This window comes from Peromyscus leucopus, chromosome 6, assembly GCF_004664715.2.
Source record: "Peromyscus leucopus breed LL Stock chromosome 6, UCI_PerLeu_2.1, whole genome shotgun sequence".
Classification (NCBI taxonomy): Eukaryota; Metazoa; Chordata; class Mammalia; order Rodentia; family Cricetidae; genus Peromyscus; species Peromyscus leucopus.
In genome coordinates this window covers 84,351,937-84,372,350 of record NC_051068.1, presented here as the reverse complement: position 1 = coordinate 84,372,350, position 20,414 = coordinate 84,351,937, and the positions used below count along the sequence as shown (strand labels likewise).

The 20,414-nt window shown below is 39.5% G+C and overlaps 1 protein-coding gene across 1 annotated transcript in view; it reads left to right on the top strand.

Moving 5' to 3' along the window:
• The window catches only part of Ntng1 (netrin G1), a 334,636-nt gene that overhangs the window by 176,089 nt on the left and 138,133 nt on the right, over nucleotides 1–20,414 (top strand). Inside the window, 1 exon segment of the mRNA XM_028879321.2 lies at nucleotides 11,629–12,269. Within this exon segment, the coding sequence (XP_028735154.1) occupies nucleotides 11,629–12,269 (641 nt within the window).

Below are 20,414 nucleotides of genomic sequence, written 5' to 3'. Positions count from 1 at the left end.
AGGCACTGTAACATCGTTTCTTTTTTCCAACATGATACTTTTATTGATTATTTGAGAATTTCACACAGTGCACCCTGATGATCACACTGGCTTCCCAGTCCTGCCAGGCCCACCTCCCACCCTTGTGTCCTCTCCCAAAAAACAGGAATAAAGAAAAAAAAATACACCAAGTCCAATTTGTGTTGCCCATATACTCATTGGAACATGGTCAAACTGCCAGTTGCCAGCCCCTTAAAGAAAACAGAGTCCTTCTCCACCACCACCCCTACTCACTAGAAACCATCAAGGGTGAAGAGCTACACTCCAGCACCCCTGTTGCAATTGTTCAGGGCTCTCTTCAGTGGCTTCCTGTTTAGACTGTTTATTGGGGGAGAGGTTGTCACAGAAGCCTTCAATGTCTCTCATTCTCAACTGTGAGTCTGCAGTCATCAATACCACTGCAAGAGTAGCTTCCTTGCCCATAACAGCCAGTGGCAGCCTGGATCATTAGTGGTCTGATAGAGAGTTTATCTTCTCCCAATATAAAAGAAAAAAACAATTGTTTTAAAATTAAAATTTACCTTTTTCATTTTTTAAAATCTCATATAATCTAGGATCATTCCACTTAAATCTACTTAAAAATTAAAGACAGAGCTATATGTGTTTGTTTAGGAGATGATTTTCCAGGAAGAGGTAAATTGTTCCTTGAACCTAACAAGCAAGCATTGGCTATTTGTCTAACTGGGACACAGCCATCATCCTAAACCTTCCACTTCCAGTGTTCTCGTCCGTCCTCAGTTTTAAATATCTTCACAAGCTAATGTCTCATGCATTGATCATCTCTGCCCTGAGGGTCCAAGCTCATATTGACACAAGATCATGAAGACAGAGAAAGACGGAGACAGCCCACAACACAGCAGCTGAGCATGTTTGACTCTATTGACAAATTGACTGGGTTATAAATGATTTTGAAGCTTAGCAGTTATGTGATTCTGAACAAGCTATTTAAATGATTTGTGCTTTAGTTTCAGTATCTACAAAAGGTAAACCAAGTATCTACCTCAAATTACTGTTATGAAGATCCCAGTGTGTTAATGTGAGTATGCATTTAGAATAGTGTTGGACACACTGCAAGCAATGTGTAAGCTTAACTCTGTCATTTGTCCAGTGAGAATATCATATCCAGCATTTCTGAATTTAGACCTCCTGATCACCTTACAACTTCAAAGCTTTTATTTCACAGCTCAGTAAAAATTACCACCAAATATCTAGTTACAACAAGCATTTCAGGTTGGTTGCTACAGATCGCCATGTTCCATCCAAGCCCAGGCTATTTTTGGCATTTGCTATCTCTTGTCTATAAAGTTCTCTCTCTCAAGTTTGTTCTCTTAAGTTTTGGGTTAAGTGTGGTCCCCTAAAGCATTAGTTCTCAACCTAGGGGTCACAACCCCCACAGTGGTTGCATATCAGATATTCTGTATATCAGATATTTACATTATGACTCATAACAGTAACAAAGTTATAGTTATAAAGTAGTAACAAAAATAGTTTTATGGCCAGGGAGTCACTACAACATGAGGAACTGTATTAAAGGGACACATCATTAGGAAGATTGAGAACCATTACTCGAAAAGAACTCTTCCCATCCCACCTTGTTCAAGTGACCTTGTACCTGTTTTCTTCTGAGAAACTGTATTATTCCCTTTTGAAGTGAATAGTTTCATTTATAATTATATAGTTGTTTTTGTTTTGTTTTGTTTTGGGGTCTGCCTTTCCAACTAATCTGGAAGCCTGGTTGAAATAGGGACTGTGTTTCTTTATCAGTATACAGCACAGTATTTGACACATACAAACATATATAATTACCAAATGAATGATTGAGTGAATAAAAGACATATAGAAGAGCAACTGCTTTGGGATCTTTAAAGATTCCTGGAAGGTTAAAAAATGTGTAACACGAATCTTAAAAGGTCTTATAATAAAAAACCCAGAGCCAGATACTGGGGTGAAAGCTGAAAGATCAGAGAAACAGAACAGCCAGCCACGTTCCTACCTCTATAAAATCCTCAGCCTCGAGAGAGTGAGCTCCTGTTTCCTTATGCCTTATATACCTCTCTGTGCCCAGACACCACTTCCTGGAATTAAAGGCATGTGTCACCACTGCCTGGTTCAGTTTCTCTCATTAGCCCAGTGTGACCTTGAACTCACAGAAATCCAGACGAATCTCTGCCTCCCGAGTGATAGGATTAAGGGTGTGTGCCACCACTATCTGGCCTCTATGTCTAATCCAGTGGCTGGCTATGTCCTCTGATCCCCAGGTAAACTTTATTGGGGTACACAATATATCATCACAGAAATACTCTTTTTGAGAAGGCCACTGAAATAAAGATTTTTTTAATTAACAGGTTTCTCTAATATCTGTCTTTAAAATGCCTTGCTTATCCTCAGAAACAAAAAAAAATATTCATTGGTCCTGGAGCTACAGTGTGGTAATTCATATTATGAGTATGACATCAAGTCCTATTACCATGAGGATAAACACTGGAGAGAGAAAGTCCAAGTCCAGCATGGCTGGGCTCTGGGTTCATTTCCAGCCATGGTTGGGCTCCGGGTCCATACCTTCTCTGGAGACTTACCAGGATTATGGAAGGGTCAAGTGCAGCAGTTTTTTGCTGACTAATGATTTGATGGTGGGATAGATAAACTCACAGTTCTGAAGGTAACTGGATAAAGTAACAGAATCAGAAGCATGATGAAAAGGAGTATGTTGTCATGGAGCCTCAAAGTCCTCCTCCGTATTCTTGTCAGGTGGGTTTTAGCACAAACCTCCAAACTGCCCCAAGCATGAAACTTCTTTGTGTTTTTTCCTGAGAGTGCTTGAAGTTATTTTTTTTGTATGTTACTGAAGAAAACACCCTTTGTTATGTAAAACTATACTTAATTGTCTGCTGGGAGGTGAAACAGATACTCCCGGGAATTACACCATGGTGTCCATAACTTATTTACCTACAGGGACACACAGTGCTGTTTCTGAGAATATGAATAGTGTTTGCTGCTTGTGAAATCTATTTTTCTTACCCTCTTGCCATGTTCTTATCCCCATGTTCTTCACAATACCCCTTTAAAAGAAATCATCCTTATTTTATTAGTATCCAGTAAGCAAAGGATGAGTTTGGAAGAGATTGAAATAAATAAGGAATGTGGTGATTTCAGGCTCTAGAAGTTAATCCTTTTGGAAGCCCATAATTAGTAATCTGTTCCCTCTTCTTATGATCAATTGAGACCTTCAGCAAAGGATAGTACTTGTCCTTCCAAATTGTCTCACACCTGGAGGCCTCCAGGAAATAAGTTTCAGGTCGGCTTGGGCCCTTCCCCTCGTGTGAGAAAAGAAAGAACATGATTTCGAGCATCACATTGGAGCTTTCAGCTCAAGCTGCCTCTCCCAATGCCTTCAGCACAGGAGCTCCCATTTTGTGATGTCTTACACCCCTGTTTTCCTCAAACTGCTTTAGCTTAAATGTTCACTACCCTCTTCAGTTTGAGTTATTACTATTTTGTATCTGTGTTCTGGTTATGCATACAGCAAAATATTTCATCCAATATTTGTGCATTTTTAAGACAGTAATTTTTAAAAAGCCATTTCCTGATCCCATACATCATGTTGCCTTAGTTCCATGTTTATCTATAGAAATCCCTTTTCCATTTGCCTTGGTTCTATTAATATTTATCTCCTCCCCAGAACATAGGAAGCATTGGTATAGACTGCCATACAGGAATCCATTTACGTGGCTTGTGACTAGGGAGCACCTTTAGCTCCCTTTTAGAAATGTGTCTTCTTGACCTCTGTGGCCCTCACCAGTTTGAAAGTCCTGCACATAATCTTCTGTGGGGATTTGTGCAGCTGTCTATTGTGGTCCACACTCTGTGGTATGGCTTCCAGTATGCTCACTGTGGAAAGGTTAAGCTATCCTGACTTTATTTTTTTGAGTGAAAATGTCCACAAGGTGTTAGTACTGTCAGAGAACAGATTGAAACAAGCTGTAACTTCAATCAGATGTTAAGCCTGTGCCTGCCCTGGAGAGAAAACTCTACGGTGAACAGAGGGTTTCCTTCGAAAATGGAGCAATCACTTTTTAACTCCAAAGTTATAAAACCAGGGATTTGGGAGCCTGAGGCAGAAGGATCCTGAGTTTGAGGCCAGCCTTAGCTACACAGAGACTTACAGGATAGCCTATGCTACATAGTAAGGCCCTTTCTTGACAAATGAAGTTATTAAACAACCCCATTTGTCTCCTACTATTCTTGGAGTGCTATATTTTTCAAACTAAAATTTGAGATGCACTTACAAATGCATAGATAATTTTGTTCGATGGGTTTTTCATATCCACTGTTGGAAAGTCTAATACTATAATAGACTATACTGTCACCATAAAAATGCCCTGTATTAAGATCCAGTGTACTAACTCCGCAAGTTTTACTAATTGAGATTGTACTGCTGTTTGTAGTGATCATAGCACTTTATTTCTTAAAGACCTTGGGGCAAATGGAATATGCTTCCTTGTGGGCCTTTCCCCTCTGAGGACAGAGCCTCTTTATATCTGGGCTCACCAGGGCTTGCAAGCATGTCCATGCTGGTGGTACTGATACGTATCCTTCAGACTCCTGGAAAAGATATCCTCTCTCTTGGATCTTGTTACTCTGGTTCCAACTTCCTTCTGCTTCTTCCCAGTGATGGTAGTAGAACTGCTGGGCCAAAAGAGGGAAGTTCAGAACAGCCTCTGAGTCCTGTCTCCCATCTGAGCGACATCCTTGTATCTTCAGAAAAGCCATAAAGCCTGGGTCCTCCATGTATGAGTTGCGAAAGAATCTGAGGTAGAAGAATGTTGAGATAGGGAAGTTCTAAGAAAGGGCTGGGAAAGATTGTGATTTTAACTCTCATATAAAAATGCCAGTCACCCACCTCTATGAAACTTGGATGTCTAGTGAGCTTCCAGGGAGATGAGTGGAAGTAGGAAAGTCATCCGTCGAAGATGGTGCTACAAGCCTGGAGAGCACACTCTATGATGGTGGTTCCTCCCTGGATCTGCCAGTTCTGGGATCCTTCTAAAGGCCTTGAACTGGCAAATCCCTAGTGATGTCTATTTCTGAAATACAACAGCAACCCGGTGGGAGGCCCCTCCTCCAGTGCCGTTGCTTGCCTTTGTGTGTTTGACTTTCACTGATCAATAGGAGTAAGGATTAGCCAGATACAAATGTCAGCAGCTTTCTCTGTTTCCCAGGATGGGTGTGAGTGTGAACCCAAATGTTTCTCAGAGCCTCCTGCTGACATGTGCTGTGTAACTTATGGTAACATAAACCAACAAATCTGCCCTGAGTACTCTTTCCATTTCCAATTGTAATTCCCACTTGTTTGATAATAGGGAAACCTTTGGAAGCTTTTTGTTTGAGAATAGGTAAATCAGGTCAAACTGATAGGTCTTCAAGTTTTACAGCAATACTGAGCACACAGGATTTCTCTTTAACTCTGAAGAGGTCTCACAGAGTTTAGGTGAAAGGATGTTCTTTCAAAGTACCAATCAGCAGAAGGGAAAGGCCTTCATCCACTGAAACAGGGAACATATGTCGTCAACTGTACTTATCCTTTGAATTCTGAAAGCACATTAAGAAAGAATAACAGCAGTGCACTGTGCCAACACATTGCTAATTAATAAGTAATTTCGATTCTCCCAGAAGTAAAATATTAATATTTTTTAAATGAAAATAAGCATCACATGTGATGTTCTAATTGTTATAAAATATTTAATAGTGATATTGGTTTAATTATGTAAGCATCTCATAGTGGTGCAAATACTATCTACATAGTTATATGTATTTTCTGCTTTCCCATAGACAAAGGATCTTAAATTAAGGACTATTCCAGACTGCCTGCCAGGCCAGACTTACAATGCTGATGCCTGCATCTGTGAGATTTAATAGCAAGAAAATGATCTTTGTTTTCATAAGGAGGGAAAAGTTGCATTTTTCTTACATAAATTTCATTCTTGATGTTATTAGGAGGGATTAGGGTGGAGTTGAAGTAGTCTAAAATTTAATTAACCTAATCCCTTTAACAAGAATTGTTTTCATACTGATAATTCTTTGTAACAACAGTGTTATAGATCATACCCACGTGAAATATTTACACTAAATATTTTAGCATATAATCTCCCCTTCAGCTCTATTGGGAATGGTAAGATTTTCAATTCCTTAGCTCTCTTTGTTTTCCTTCTCTCTCACCTATATATAGGACAGGAATGAAATACTCTCCTACCTCCCTTTTATCTCCTCCTCTGCTGATTCTCTCCCAGTGTCACTGTCTCTTGGTAAATTATGTTAATGGCTATCAAATCATCAATCTCCTAAAAGAGTATGACTGCCATGAAATAAGGGAAACAGGGGATTGATTTTTTTTTTTTTTTTTTTTTTTTTTTTTTTTTTTTTTTTTTTTTTTTTGGTATCAGCAGTCATTTGGTGTAGATTCTCATTTCAAATGATTTGTTTACCCATCGATTGCAATAAATTGCTGTGCTGCTGAAAATACCCCCTAAGAGAAGAGTCAGATGAAGGACAAACCTGTCATTCTGGTCACCTCCTCTGATGATCCCCTGTGTAAATTACAAATTGTTCTTAATCTGCTCAAATGTCATGTTATCAGCAAGACCTTCTCTGACCTCCCAGTATAAAATTACAATCAGCACCGCTCAACCAATGCTGCTCTCCGTCAGTTGGCTTTATTTTCGCCGCAGCACCTATCATCACACAGCATAATGCGGCCTTGTGTACTTATTTGCTTAGTGCATCTCCTCCACCTGGGATGGAAGTTCCACGGGAAGCAAGGACCAGAATTTGTTCCATGCCATATCCTAGGAGCCAAGACAAGCCCGTCTCATACAGTCATATTGAGGGTGATCAATAGGAACTGTTGAATGTATGAAACTTTCATCTTTCGGGTCTGTGTGAAGCTGTGAGAAAATACACGTTTTGTCAGCCTTCACACAGAGCTGCCTGTCCTGCTGAGGACCAGGGAAAGGGTGCTTCTTCCCAAAGGCTGAATCAGAGACCCAGGTTTCCTGTGGTCCTTTATGAAAGGATGAATATAGAGGTGTGAGGTGTCCTCCAAACATCACTTGTTTACAATCCTAAGAATAACATCAAGTGGAGGATCTCAAAGAATGCTGTCCATGGCAACAATTCTGTAGGATATAAATAGAGGTTACAAAATTTAAGAGGGGCTTGAGTGAGTGAGTGTAGGTATATCCTGTGAAGCTAAGTGAGGTTTCCTATTTCAAGGTTTCTCAGATGCTCATGATGCTCATGAGGGTTTAAACAAAATCTTAAGCTGCTTTTCAAAGTTAAAAACAACTCATTGACTCTTAGACATTTTCTCTTGACCAGCCAGTGCTGCTTCTAAGACAAGGCTATATGATACAGGCACCACCACTGGCTTGGGTGTGTAACATATCAGCGGGGCTTGCCAGCTCCACTTCTTGCATACTTTAAGTGACTTTGGCAAGTGTCTTAACACTTCTCTATGCTTGATTCCCTCTTCTCTGAAGGAGGGATGACGGATTGCCCAGGGTATGTAAAGTGTCTAAGTGTAAACTGAATGGGGGTGGGGTGGGGTGGGTATGGACATCACCATTATTCCATAAAGGGATGAATACCTTTTAGACAGATTTCTTCAGCATTGTTTTTGGGGAAGGGTTTATTTTTACTGATGCATCCCCAGAATTAGCCTGATGTTCCTCCTCTTCCTTTGGTCCCAGTACTTTTTCCCCATCTGACAATCTTCCCACACCTAGGCTGAAGGTGAACAAATATTGTGTCCCACCGAGAGTTAACACAAATATATAGCAACTCCCTTTACTGTATACAACAAGGCCAGCTTCCTTTGTCCCCACACTCCTGTCCACAGATGAAGATGCTTCTGTCAGGACAAAGGTGCTAGCATCCAAGTTCATGGTGGTGCACATGGCTGCATGCTGACAGGCTTCAAAGTGACCATATTCTAAAAGTAAATTTCAAATGAAGGTATGATCTGTGTGAATCTGACCCCTTCCGGTAGAATGTGCATTTACATATATTTGGAATTTATAAATCCTGACAGATTCCACAATATTTATAGCCCTCCATAAAAAGCCTTTGCCAGTTTGCAGAGCTTTGCATTTGACGCTCTGGTGTGCTTAAGAGAGTTTAAATAATAATAAATTTGGTGATTTATTCCACCTGGAACAGAAAGTTATCCGCCCCCCACCTCACCCCCGCCCCAGCTCATTTTGAAGGGGATGCCTATAAATAGTGCCACAGACGCTGGGATCAGGAATAGGGAATTGAAATTTGAGAGAGAAGTACAGCAACATTTCCATTATCACTGATTTCTTGAGTATATTTTTAAAACAGTTCTGTTCCTCACATGATATCCCTTCTCTCCTTTCTCCTGCCTCATCTCAATTATACCTGAGTCTCTCAAACCTGTTGCCAATGTTCAGATTCAATTGCTTTAATGGGAAAGGGGGAAAGAGAGTATTAGCTGAGTAGGTAGGAGCAAGGTGCCTCTAGGGAGGACAAAGCAATTCTTCAGTGCTCATCTTGTATTTCATAGGAGTCAGCAGGTAACTGAGTGTCTATATCTACAGTGTAAATTAATTACTTGAGATCCATCTCACATATCCAACAGATGATTTGATCAAAAGCTCACAGTTCATGAAAAGAATAGGAAAAGAGTTGTAAGTGCAATTCCAAAAGAAAGACTGAGGACAGTCAGAGAAGGTGGTTTCTTTCAACAATCATGTTCACAAATGCCTAGAACAGGGTGAGGGAATATAGCAATCCCCTCTAATCTATAGTTTCACTCTGCATAGTGCCAGCTACTGGTGGTCAACTGGCATCTAAAATATTAGATGGAAAAACCTAGAAATAAACAGTTTAAGTTTTACATTGTTCACTGTTATAAGTAATGTGATAAGATCTCTTGACTCTTGACTCTATTCCACCAGTTGTGAGGATGAATAGCCCTTTATCTTTGTATTACCACTGTAGCTATTACTCACTCATTAGTCACTGCCTAGCAGTCTCGGCTCTCAGGTCAGCAATCCCAGCATCACAGTATTCATATTCCACTAGCACTATATCAAGAACAGCCACCGAATCACCCATTTACATCATTTCATCACCTATTCACTGTACAGTCTATATCAGTCTCAGAAGAAGAGTATACAAAGATATTTTGAGAGTGACCTCATTCACATAGTTTTCATTATAACACATTGTTCTATTAGGAGTCATTCTTAAGTCCTTATTGTACAAAGTTATAAATGACTATTTCATAGATTAAGTAGGTGTAGGGAAAAAAAGAACATATATACTGGGCTTAGTGTGACCAGAGGCTTTAAGTATTCCCTGAGGGTCTTGTAATATGTTCCCTGAAAATAAGGAGAAACTATAACCATTTACTATACCTGAAAAGTGACTTTGGGTGCTATTATTTGCTTTTCTTTTTAAAGAAAGATTTAAGAACTACCAAGTCATTCTCTCTAGATTCTACCAGGGAAAGCTGAGAAGAGGCAGTTAGTGTAGCAGAAGCAGCATTACAACTTGTGACATGACAGGGAGGTTTATTTCCAGCTTCTTGTTTGAGTGGGTTGGAAAGGAAGTAGCATTTGTAAGGAGAATAATAATTAACATCCACTGAGAGCTGCCTATGGGCAGATGCAAAGTCACAAACACACAAGTGTCTGGTTTGGTGTACAGCACCTTCTTCGCTGCCTGGAGCTGGTCCTCCACAATCTGAAGACTCCACATCTGCCGTCAACCAACCAAGGAGGGAAGATACGGCGGGGAGGCAGATGCAGAAAGTTGCCGGTGGCAGAACATGACTCCGCCACGTGTAGAGCACAGTGTTCAATTCATTAGAATAAGTGGCATGCAGGTACAATGCTGCAGCCTCCTGCCACCCGCAGGTTCTCATTCCCCTTTCAATGCTCCTCATTTGATGGCATTCAGGTGCTGTGTAGACAAGTCCAGGGATGGTTGCATCTGCACTGCAAACATACAGATTATTCCTTGTCCGTGTTCCCCAAAGAATGCAGTATAGTAACTATTTACATAACATTTACATGTAAATCATCTCCAGATGATTTGAAGTGTGTGGAGGGTATATGCAAATGTTATGCCATTTAAAATTAGGCAGATTTGGGTATCCATGGGGGACCAGGAACCAATGCCTCGAGGATACTGAGGCATAACTACAGTGGGCTTCTGTGTTCCGTCACTTGGAACACATCCTCAGCCCAAGACATTCCTGCACACTCATCTCATATCTGGCTATTAGGATGCCAGATGTTTGGACCAAGCCCCAGAGCCCACAGTGTACCACATTTTAATGATTTGTGGTGAATAAAGTAAACGTTTTTTAAACCAGGTTTTATGGAGCAGGGACCCAGTTAAGTATGATGGACTGGGGGCCAAGCCAAGAGAAAGCTGAATGCTAATGAGGATATCCTTGGCTAGAGCAGACAAGGGTGAGCATCTATCATTCGTGGCTAATTCTAAAGCCCTGCTTGAAAAGTGAATTGTTAAAGAGCCATCCCTAAATAAGACTTGAATAAGGATGACATCAGTAGACATGCTCAGTGGAAGGGGGAGTTTCAGGAATCCTCAACCGTAGACAAAGAACTCCAGGCAACTAAGGAATCCTGAGAGTGGGAGAAATAATCTTCCCAGGGAAGAGCACGCCAACAGATTATCTAGTACCAAGTGATCAGCCCTGAAAACACACATACAAGTAACATTATATACTGAGCAGATTGTATTTATAGATTTAGGAATAAACACACACACACACACACACACACACACACACACACAGAGTTGGCTTTTTTTTTTTGAGCTGTAAATTTGGGAGAACAAGGGTGCAATGCATGGGAGGAGTAGGAGGAAGCGAATGGAAAGGTAGAAATCATATAATCATATTTTAATTTCAAAAAGTCATAATAAAAAGGAGCCATGTTCTAAGAAAAGTCAAGTCAGGGAGGGATTCCCCCTGCCTTCGTTGCTTCGATGCAAGACCGTTCTAGAAGGAAGTAGAAGGACTGAGCTATTAGGCAGTTCTGAGTCTTTGTGCCACTGGGATCACATCATGGGTCTAATACACATAGATAAATAAACTTTTCTTATACTTGGAAGCCCGTGGAAAGACAAGAAAGCTACTAGATTAGTTTTACAAATTTAATTTTTATATGTTATGTGTCTAAGTGTTTTGCATGTCTGTGCACCATTTGCATGCCTGGTGCCCATGGAGGTCAGAAGAGAGCATCTGATGCCCTAGAAATAGAGTTACAAACAGTTAGTTGTGAGCTTCTGAGTAGGTGCTGAGGAATTGAGCCTGGGTCTTTTGGAAGAGCAGTCCATGTTCCCAATTGCCGAGTCACCTTTCCAGCTCCTTTTTTGTTTTTTTAAGGCTATTATAGAGAATCCAGTTGGGAAAAGTGAAATGTTTAATGATTGTGTTATTGTTGCTGTTTTCTGTCTTCACTTATTAACAAATAGCAATAAGGTAAGACTGTGTTGAGCCAACGTTTTCATGAGCCCTCCTTTATTCCTCTTCCCCAGGGCAACCCTTACATGTGCAACAACGAGTGTGATGCAACTACTCCTGAACTGGCACACCCTCCCGAGCTGATGTTTGATTTTGAAGGAAGACATCCCTCCACATTTTGGCAGTCTGCTACTTGGAAGGAGTACCCCAAACCTCTCCAGGTTAACATCACTCTGTCTTGGAGCAAAACCATTGAGCTCACAGACAACATAGTTATTACCTTTGAATCGGGGCGACCAGACCAAATGATCCTGGAGAAATCTCTCGATTACGGACGAACGTGGCAGCCCTATCAGTATTACGCCACGGACTGCCTCGATGCTTTTCACATGGACCCGAAGTCGGTGAAGGATTTATCCCAGCACTCGGTCTTGGAGATCATTTGTACAGAAGAGTACTCCACAGGGTACTCCACCAATAGCAAAATAATTCACTTCGAGATCAAAGACAGGTTTGCATTCTTTGCTGGGCCTCGACTACGAAATATGGCTTCCCTCTATGGACAGCTGGATACAACCAAGAAACTCAGAGATTTCTTCACAGTCACGGACCTGAGGATCAGGCTACTGAGACCTGCCGTTGGGGAAATATTTGTAGATGAGCTCCATTTGGCACGTTACTTTTATGCTATCTCAGACATAAAGGTGCGAGGAAGGTAAGAGAACCCCTGTCCATCTTGAATGGAAATAACTGTGTCCAAAAAAATATATACCCACGGTTGGTGACGTTGGTCAATTTTTATTTTATTATTTTCTAAGGAGCACAAACATGCAAGTAGGTTCTAAAGGTGTTTGAGACCTTTTGGTCCTGCAAAGATTTGTAAACCCATAGTCTCTGTCAGTCTTCAGGCATCTTTAGAATTTAAACAAAAGAAAACAAGGTAAGTATCTTGACTGAAGTACAGGAACTCCCGGTGAGATGAGGCTAAAGTCATCAAGACTGTGAAGCTGGTTGCTTTGTTAGAGGGGGGAGGGGAAACGAGAGTATGCCTTGCATTTCCCAATGCAAGCAAGAGTCACCATGCAATGATCCCTTACATTGTTAGAATCAAAAACATCTGAGAAATAAGATGTGTTTCTGTAAGAGTGCTAAGCTTCCTTTTTTTTTTTTAAGGTCTTGGACACTTTTGTATTAAAACAACATTTCACACATAAAATATGGGCTGGGGAACCCTTCACTTTGTAGGTCAAGGACAGAGGGATAAGAGTTGTAACATCGGTGGTTCTAATCAGGGATACCTTGATTTAATAGTATACCAGAACTACAATTGTGTTACCAAGAATTTTGAAGATGTTTGAATGAAAAATTCCAATGAGAACAAAAACTACCAGCATAAGAGATTTTCATTCAGCAAGGCATGATGGGAGTGGAAGCATGAGATAGTGGGCAGACAAAAAAAGAAAATATAAGCAAAGAGATAATCATTCTTAAAATGCAAAAATATATGAGAATAAGCGTGTAAATTGTACATCTGGCATATTGATCTAGGTAAACATAAATTTAAACAGAAAAATCAGGGGTTCATTCAATTAATGGGCTTTCAGATTCTTCTGTGTCTGCCCAGTCCTCAGAAACTGGAGGTGCTAGAACTCTGATCCTTTAGAGAGTTGCCTGCCACCTATGAGGAAATAAGTGTTTGCTGCTGTTAAGATGAGGGTCATAGTGAGGATAAAGAAAGGGTGGTAAGCTTTCCTGCTAAGCCTGGCATCTAAGGTTACAGGTTGCTAACAATGGAGAGAGAGCCTGAGTCTGTGGCCATCTCCTCTGCTTATTCCTGTGTTCCTCATGACCAGAGAAGACTCTTTAGCTACAGACCTTATTGTCCGCATTTAACCAAGGTCTTAGTGACAGATGATGACAACATCTTGAAAACAAATTCATATTTTAGAGATTTGTGTCCTACTGTGTCGATACCCACACTGAGCTTGGGTCTACTTGTGTTTAAAGAAGAGTGCATGGATTAGCAGGAGTCTATGAATGGGCAATGGGAAGTTGTCTTATCAGACTTGAATATGTGTTGTACCAAAATGCCCATTATGTTCAGAAACACCTTAGTAAAAGGCTATCAATTTAAAATGTCGTCTTTTCCAATCTCAAGTGCATATATGATATGAAAATATTTGATATTTTTAATGACAGCATAACAACATCAAATGACAAATATTCAATATGGCTGAAAGAATTAAGCTGTAAATTAATAGCCTGAGATTTGTGTGATTTTGCAATGTTAAATTCAGGTAGGTCAGTTTCCAGCAGTCTGAGGACTCCTTAATCTGATATTGAGTTCTGTAGACCACTGCCCCAAATACTAGGATTTGGCTCTGTCAGAAAGGCAACCTTTTGGAAGTTTCCAGTTATGAAATAACCACAGCAGGAGCTTAGTTTTGCTATTGGAAATTCATTTCTCCTTCGTGTGATTCTTTGAAAAAGTATAAAACACATTTCAAACTAAGCTTTATGCATGCTCCATTGGAGTTAGACAGGCCACCTCTTAAGGATGGCATGCCAAGAACATTGAATCCCTCCAGACTTCTCACCTTTCTCTTAAGTCTCACCTTGGCCATGACCTCCAGCTGCTTTTCACTGGCTTGAGGAGTTAGAAGGGCCCAGATTTCATCAAGCCCCTGAATCTCACCTCCACTGTCATTCCTGTTCACCAGTTAGCTGCAAGCTGGTGAGAAGCAGCTGGGCACAAGAGAAAGGGCCAGTGGAGGTGAGGCAGATCCATACGGTGCTGCTCTGTCACCTCCACACTCTGTCCAAATCCTTCGGGGCAAACCGATGCTGGCATGTACTGCACTAGGCACCAGATGGCTGGAGTATTTTTAGTCCTGGGGGAGGGACTAAAGAAGCAAGGCCTGATGGCTCCGGCATGTCTCCAGCTTTCAAGTTATGTAAGGAATATTTGCTCATGATGGAGTCACTAAATGGAAAACTGAGCAACAGTGGTTTATTGGGCCTTTCAGCCTAGAAACTGATTATTTTACCATTGAAAATTTCAGGATCCATGCCCTTGGCTGTCTTTCCTTGAAACAACAAATCATCTAGAGAAAGATTAGATTGACTATTAGTTGATGGTCTCTGTGGGAAAGTTCTAAATTTTCCAAACTGTAAGCAAGGGCATTATTTCCTGCATCTTGACTTTCCATCCCATGGTCTCACAATCACACAATCTTATATGCCTGTACAGGTCTTTTTCCAGGAATAATAATGACATTTTTCTGTTTGTCACTTTCAATACCATCCAAGCAAAAATGTAGGAATTTATGTGAATTGTTATATAAATTTTGTATAGAGAACATATATAAATATTTGCAACACAGCCCACAGAAAGTATATTTTTCCATCTTGAAATATTAAACTATGAAATGGAAATAGTTGAAGATATAATGTAAATATACATATGTAGATTTTATAATGACTAGTTTATTTAACATAAAAGCAACGGTTTTGACTGTCATTAGATTAATGGATCATTTAGGACAGTGGTTCTCAACCTGTGGCTTGTGATCCACACAGGATTTCACATATCAGATATCCTGGATATCAGATATTTACATTATAATTCATAACAGCAGCAAAACTACAGTGATGAAGTAGCAAAAAAATAATGTCATGGCAGTGGAGGGAGCACCACATCATGAGGAACTATAGTAAAGGGTCGCAGCATTAGGAAAGTTGAGAACCACTTGTTTAGGACCTTTTTAACATGGGATATATCCAGTATCTACTGAGCTGGTGACAAAAATTCTGATATTATCATAAAATGTATTTCTCTTTTGCTACATGCTTAGTTTGCTTTCATTTTCCTCTTGAGTATTTATCAAGATAATGGAGGAAAAAGAGAAAGCTATGCTGTTGGCAATCTCAGTAACTCCATAGCACTTACATTGTTCAATAAACCTAATAATCTTCATGGGCTAATTCTGACTTATGGCTGTCCTGCTTCAGTAAATCAGGGTGATTTTCTCTAGTGAATAATAGAGAAGTGCCGTGTGCCAGTACCTTAATTAAAGAGCCACTCTCTTAGTCTTGATCTCATTTTAATTTACAGGGTAATACTACAATAATATCACTAATGGAAGGTACATTAAAGGGCATCAAGTAGCATTAACTGTATTAAATTATGGTACTTGTGTTAATTAACTGCTGAAGCAAGATGGTTCTAATGGCCAAAAGTTCGTCTAGTGCATAAATAAAATGTACCCAGATGAAAGGTGAGAGGAGAAATGAAGAGTACATGTTTGTTCGGAACATTTTTTTTTCATACAGACAGGGGGTTAAATCCAAAAGTCATTAAATATATAATGTCCAAAAGGTTCCTTAGCTATGCAGTGGGAGGTTTAGATTTTCAAGTACCATGTTTCTTTCTAAGCTTTCTTTCCTCAATTAAGTTAATTAAAACCCGAATACTTGTCAGATGCACAGGTTTTATCAGAATATAAACTCACCATTCCTTTTTGTTTCTTTGAGGTAAGACTGAGGAAGTAGTGTGATTTATTATAATAGTTTTTTTAACTCTAAAAGATAAATGAGCATTTGGTAATAAGCCCATTTGTTTTGGGGATGTATTATCAGCAATGCATCAAACTACTGGCTTTGGACATTGGATAATAGAATTTCTCCTTTAACAACATAAACAGGAAGGTAGAATGGAAAGAAATATTCAAATCTGATCAACATCTCAATTGCTTGTCTTTTACAATACATTCTTAAAGGCAATTCATACCTTTTCAGTGGTATTTATTCATTTCTCATCCCATTCAGTGTCTACACTACTTCCTTCACAGGCTGGTTGTCAAAATAACAAATAGTCTACAGTTTAGCATATCCATAGCCTAGATTTCTGAGGCTTTCTTTGATTCAAATGCAAAGATGGTAGATAGAAAATTCCAGAAATAAGTAATTAATAAGTTTAATTGAATTTTGTTATAGAATATGGTTATAATTATATTTACTATGGATTATAATTGTTAAACACTGTGTGACATTTTTAACTTAAACTTTATAGGTATGTACACATAAGAAACAAACATAGTATGTATGGGACTCAGTGCTCTCTTTCATTTTAGACACCATTGGGGGTTTTGAAATATAACCGTGCCCTAATTACAGAAATCAATTGAAATTTATGTTTATTTACATATTTGTCTTTCCTCATTCCATTGATTTCCCCTAAGAAAAGAGTCTGAGGACATTAGCACAGACGCTCTACTTCAACATGCTTTTCTGAGCATTCTTAACTGCCCCACCCAGTCTCCTTTTCCAGAATGCAGGGCATAAGAGACCAATGACAGAGCCTCTTCACCAGGGCGATAGAGAGAGAAAGACTCCCTACATTCTCACTTTCTGGAGTCAGACTTAACAGCCATAAACCCTGACTGTTCAAATGTCACCACCTTGGGTTTTTCTGTAACTAGGACAAGGTGGAGAAATTAGTACCAAAGTATGTAACCTTGAGTAAGCAAGAACATGTGTGAAGGGAGCTGGAGAGATGAGTCGGCAGGTATGAGCACTGGCTGCTTCTCCAGAGGACATGAGATTTGATTCCTAGCACCTACAAGACAGCTCACAACCATCTACCGTTCCACTTCAAGGGGATCGATGTCCCCTCTTCTGACCTCTATGGGCACCAGGCACACACACGGTGCACGGACATACATGCAGCCAAAACACCCATTTAAAAAAAGAGCATTTGTGAAACTTTTAAAGTATGTAGACAATTTTGAATTTTAAAAATATTTGGAAAACATAGTGTCATGCAAAATTGATTCACCAGCTACAAAAGGGGTGTCGGTTTTTGTGTGGGTTCTCTAACTGTCATTCTTAGCCACAACTAGGATAAACTTACCAATTTATGTTTCACGTTTCATGTAGGAAGCATAGTGCAACATACAAGTGTGTGTGTCTTTGTCTTCTCCTCAGTCAGTCCTAATTACTGAAGTTGGGCTTTGCATCTGCTTAGCAAATTCTGCTCTTTTAGCCTCTTCCTATTACTCTGTTATCAATTCACATTGATCTTCCATCATGGGCCAAATGCTGGGTTTATCTGTAGACATATGGCAGTGCACAAGGCATAGTCTCTGCCTTCAAAGAGCTCAGAACCTGGAAGGGCATAGGCAATATGGACTAAGTGCTCTTATTATGTGCTTTTTATGTTTTTCATTATTATAACAAATTTGAAAGTGGGTAACTTTGGAAGAAAACAGGCTTACTTATATTTCATTGTGGGAGTTTATGGAGCTGCATATGATGACTTCCTTCTTGTGGGCTTGGTCCCAAGGCAGCCTAGGACTTTGAATGGCATGAAACTTGGGGAGTGAGTGCATTTCTTCTGGTCTTGCTATTCTGTAAAGCCACTGGTATTCAATTGAGGGCATTCTTGCTGATCTCCTTATCTAATCCTAACTACTTCCAAAGCCTCATCTCTAAAAGCCATCATTAAGTTATTTCTATCCTCTTAATACTGCACAGTGGATTAAAGTTCAGTACATGAAGTCCCAGGAGACACATTCAAGCCATATCTAATCCATAGCACTACATGAATTCTTAGGAAATAAAAGAACTATTAATTTAATGAGAGAAGACTAGTAAAAAGTTTGATAAGATCTAACATTTGTATGGTATCTTGAAATGTGTGGTGTAGTGTGCCAGGCAGCCAGGACAAACTGGAATTCCAGGCAGACGAATCATGCACAAAACAGCAGGGCTTGTTAAGGAATTCCAAATAAAAAAGGAAGTGCAGAATCCTGAGAGATTCCTTCCCATCTTTTCCCAATGAACCGTCATCATCTTTAAGAAGTGCTAAAGGATTTCTACATCTTCCTTTTGCAGTTGCTCATGTTATATTTCATCTAAATTTATAAATTTTCACATGTGAGTTGACTACTGAGGAGAAACATTTTAAGACAGTAGTAGAAAATATTCCATTGTGTGAATACTGAAAGCTGTAACATTTCTTAACTTAGGAGCAATTATGACTCCCAGACATGGTCCTCAAGTTGAAAGTCAAAAAAAGCTCTTCAAATCCTTGGAAGCCAGCACAAGGTGATTCTCTCGTAAAGCCAACAGGGCCTGAGAACCAATTACAATCTGAGCAAGGATTGAGAAGAGATTCCTTAGTCCATTGAAGGGACGGCAGGGCTGGTGGATGGTGGTTTTAACATAGGGAATAAATACTGAAGCAGGGTTTGAAGCCATTAGTGGCTTAGCTAGCTATTTGTGTTGTACCATTCCTTGTGTGATAGCAGGAGTCCAAGGTGAGATTTCAGTTCAGACACTTAAGTGGGCACTCTACTATTTCAAAGAAGTTTGAATGATTAATTCTCACACTATGCGGAGTGGGTAAAACTTGGGCAAAGGACACATCTATTTATGAAAAAAAAATTCATTTATAAATTATTCCTGAACCCCATAGAATACTGGGAAATACAAGGAAATTGAGAAATAATTTGAGAAAACCAAGCTAGAGGCCAACGTGCTCGTCCTCATCAATACGGGAGTAATAACCTTAGCTTTTGTGTAACCTGCAGCTTCCAAGAGTCTTGTTGACTATTTAACTTCTGTTGATGCTCAAAGGGACTTGCTAGACAGGTGGATTTAAATTGTTTTACAGGTGAGAAAAGAGAGGGCCAGTGATGTTTCATGATTTCTTTTATCTGACATCACTCACATCATCAAGAGTCAAAGTCAACCTCCTGACTGGAGTGGTCTGTAGTCCAAGTCTGCAGCCATGGTAGCCTGAATGGAACTTGATAGGAGACATAGGAGACTCAGAACAACCCTAAAGGATCTCCCTGTAAACAGCAAAACAAACCATTACCTCTTAGATCTCTGCCATTCACGGTGTGTTCAGGAGTCATGGGCTCCTTGAGTTTTTCTGCTTACTCTTTCACCACACAGTCTGTCTGTTCTCTGCTATTTGCTCTCTAACTTCTTAATTTTACCTTCAGCAACTTTAAAGTTGGGAATGAGCTAAATTGCTTTACTGTATTAGATATAAGAACTTTACTGTCAAAGTCCAATTATGGTAATACTGTGCTATTTTCTGAGAGAAGAAATGAATTTTCTGAATATTTTCTCCCATACATCTCTGAAAATTTGAATACCTCTCACTGCATTTCATTAAAATAAATCATCAAAAAAAAAAAAAAAAACCACAACAGGTAACTGATATTATTGGGGGAACTTGGAAATGGTGAGTGGTGCTAGCCTTTTTCAAAGGCAGCTCATCCTTCACATGAGGACCTCTGGTTTTCCTTTTGACATTGTGTATCATTTACTCATTCTGCCTTCAGAAGATCACTGACTAAATGCACTGCCTATTTTGTAACATGCAATTTCATAAGTGTATATTAGGTGATACTGTCACACAAGTCTCTTTTTTCAAGTTAAATGGATTTCTAACTATTCCATTATCAAAACTTTCATTGCTCTTGTTTTAAAAGAAGAATGAAGTCCCATAACTAAGAATATTCAAAGTAAAGATTTGATGACCACATATTAAAAATAAAAAGCAGCACTGCACCTGGCTGTTACTTAGGCAGTGGGACCACTATGGACAAAGTTGGTTACAAAAACTCATTTTGGAAGACAACTTGTGGCCATTCTAACTTCAAACATATTTTTTAAATCTTTGAAATTTTTGAATTATAAAGAGAATCTATTCATAAGTATGTCATTTTTCTTTGAGTTTTCTGACATTAAAAGCAGAGGATGTATTTAATAATGCCTTCATTTAAACTATAAACCCTGGGAATAGAGGCCCCGACTTTCTCTGCTCCGAGGTATTTATAGAAAT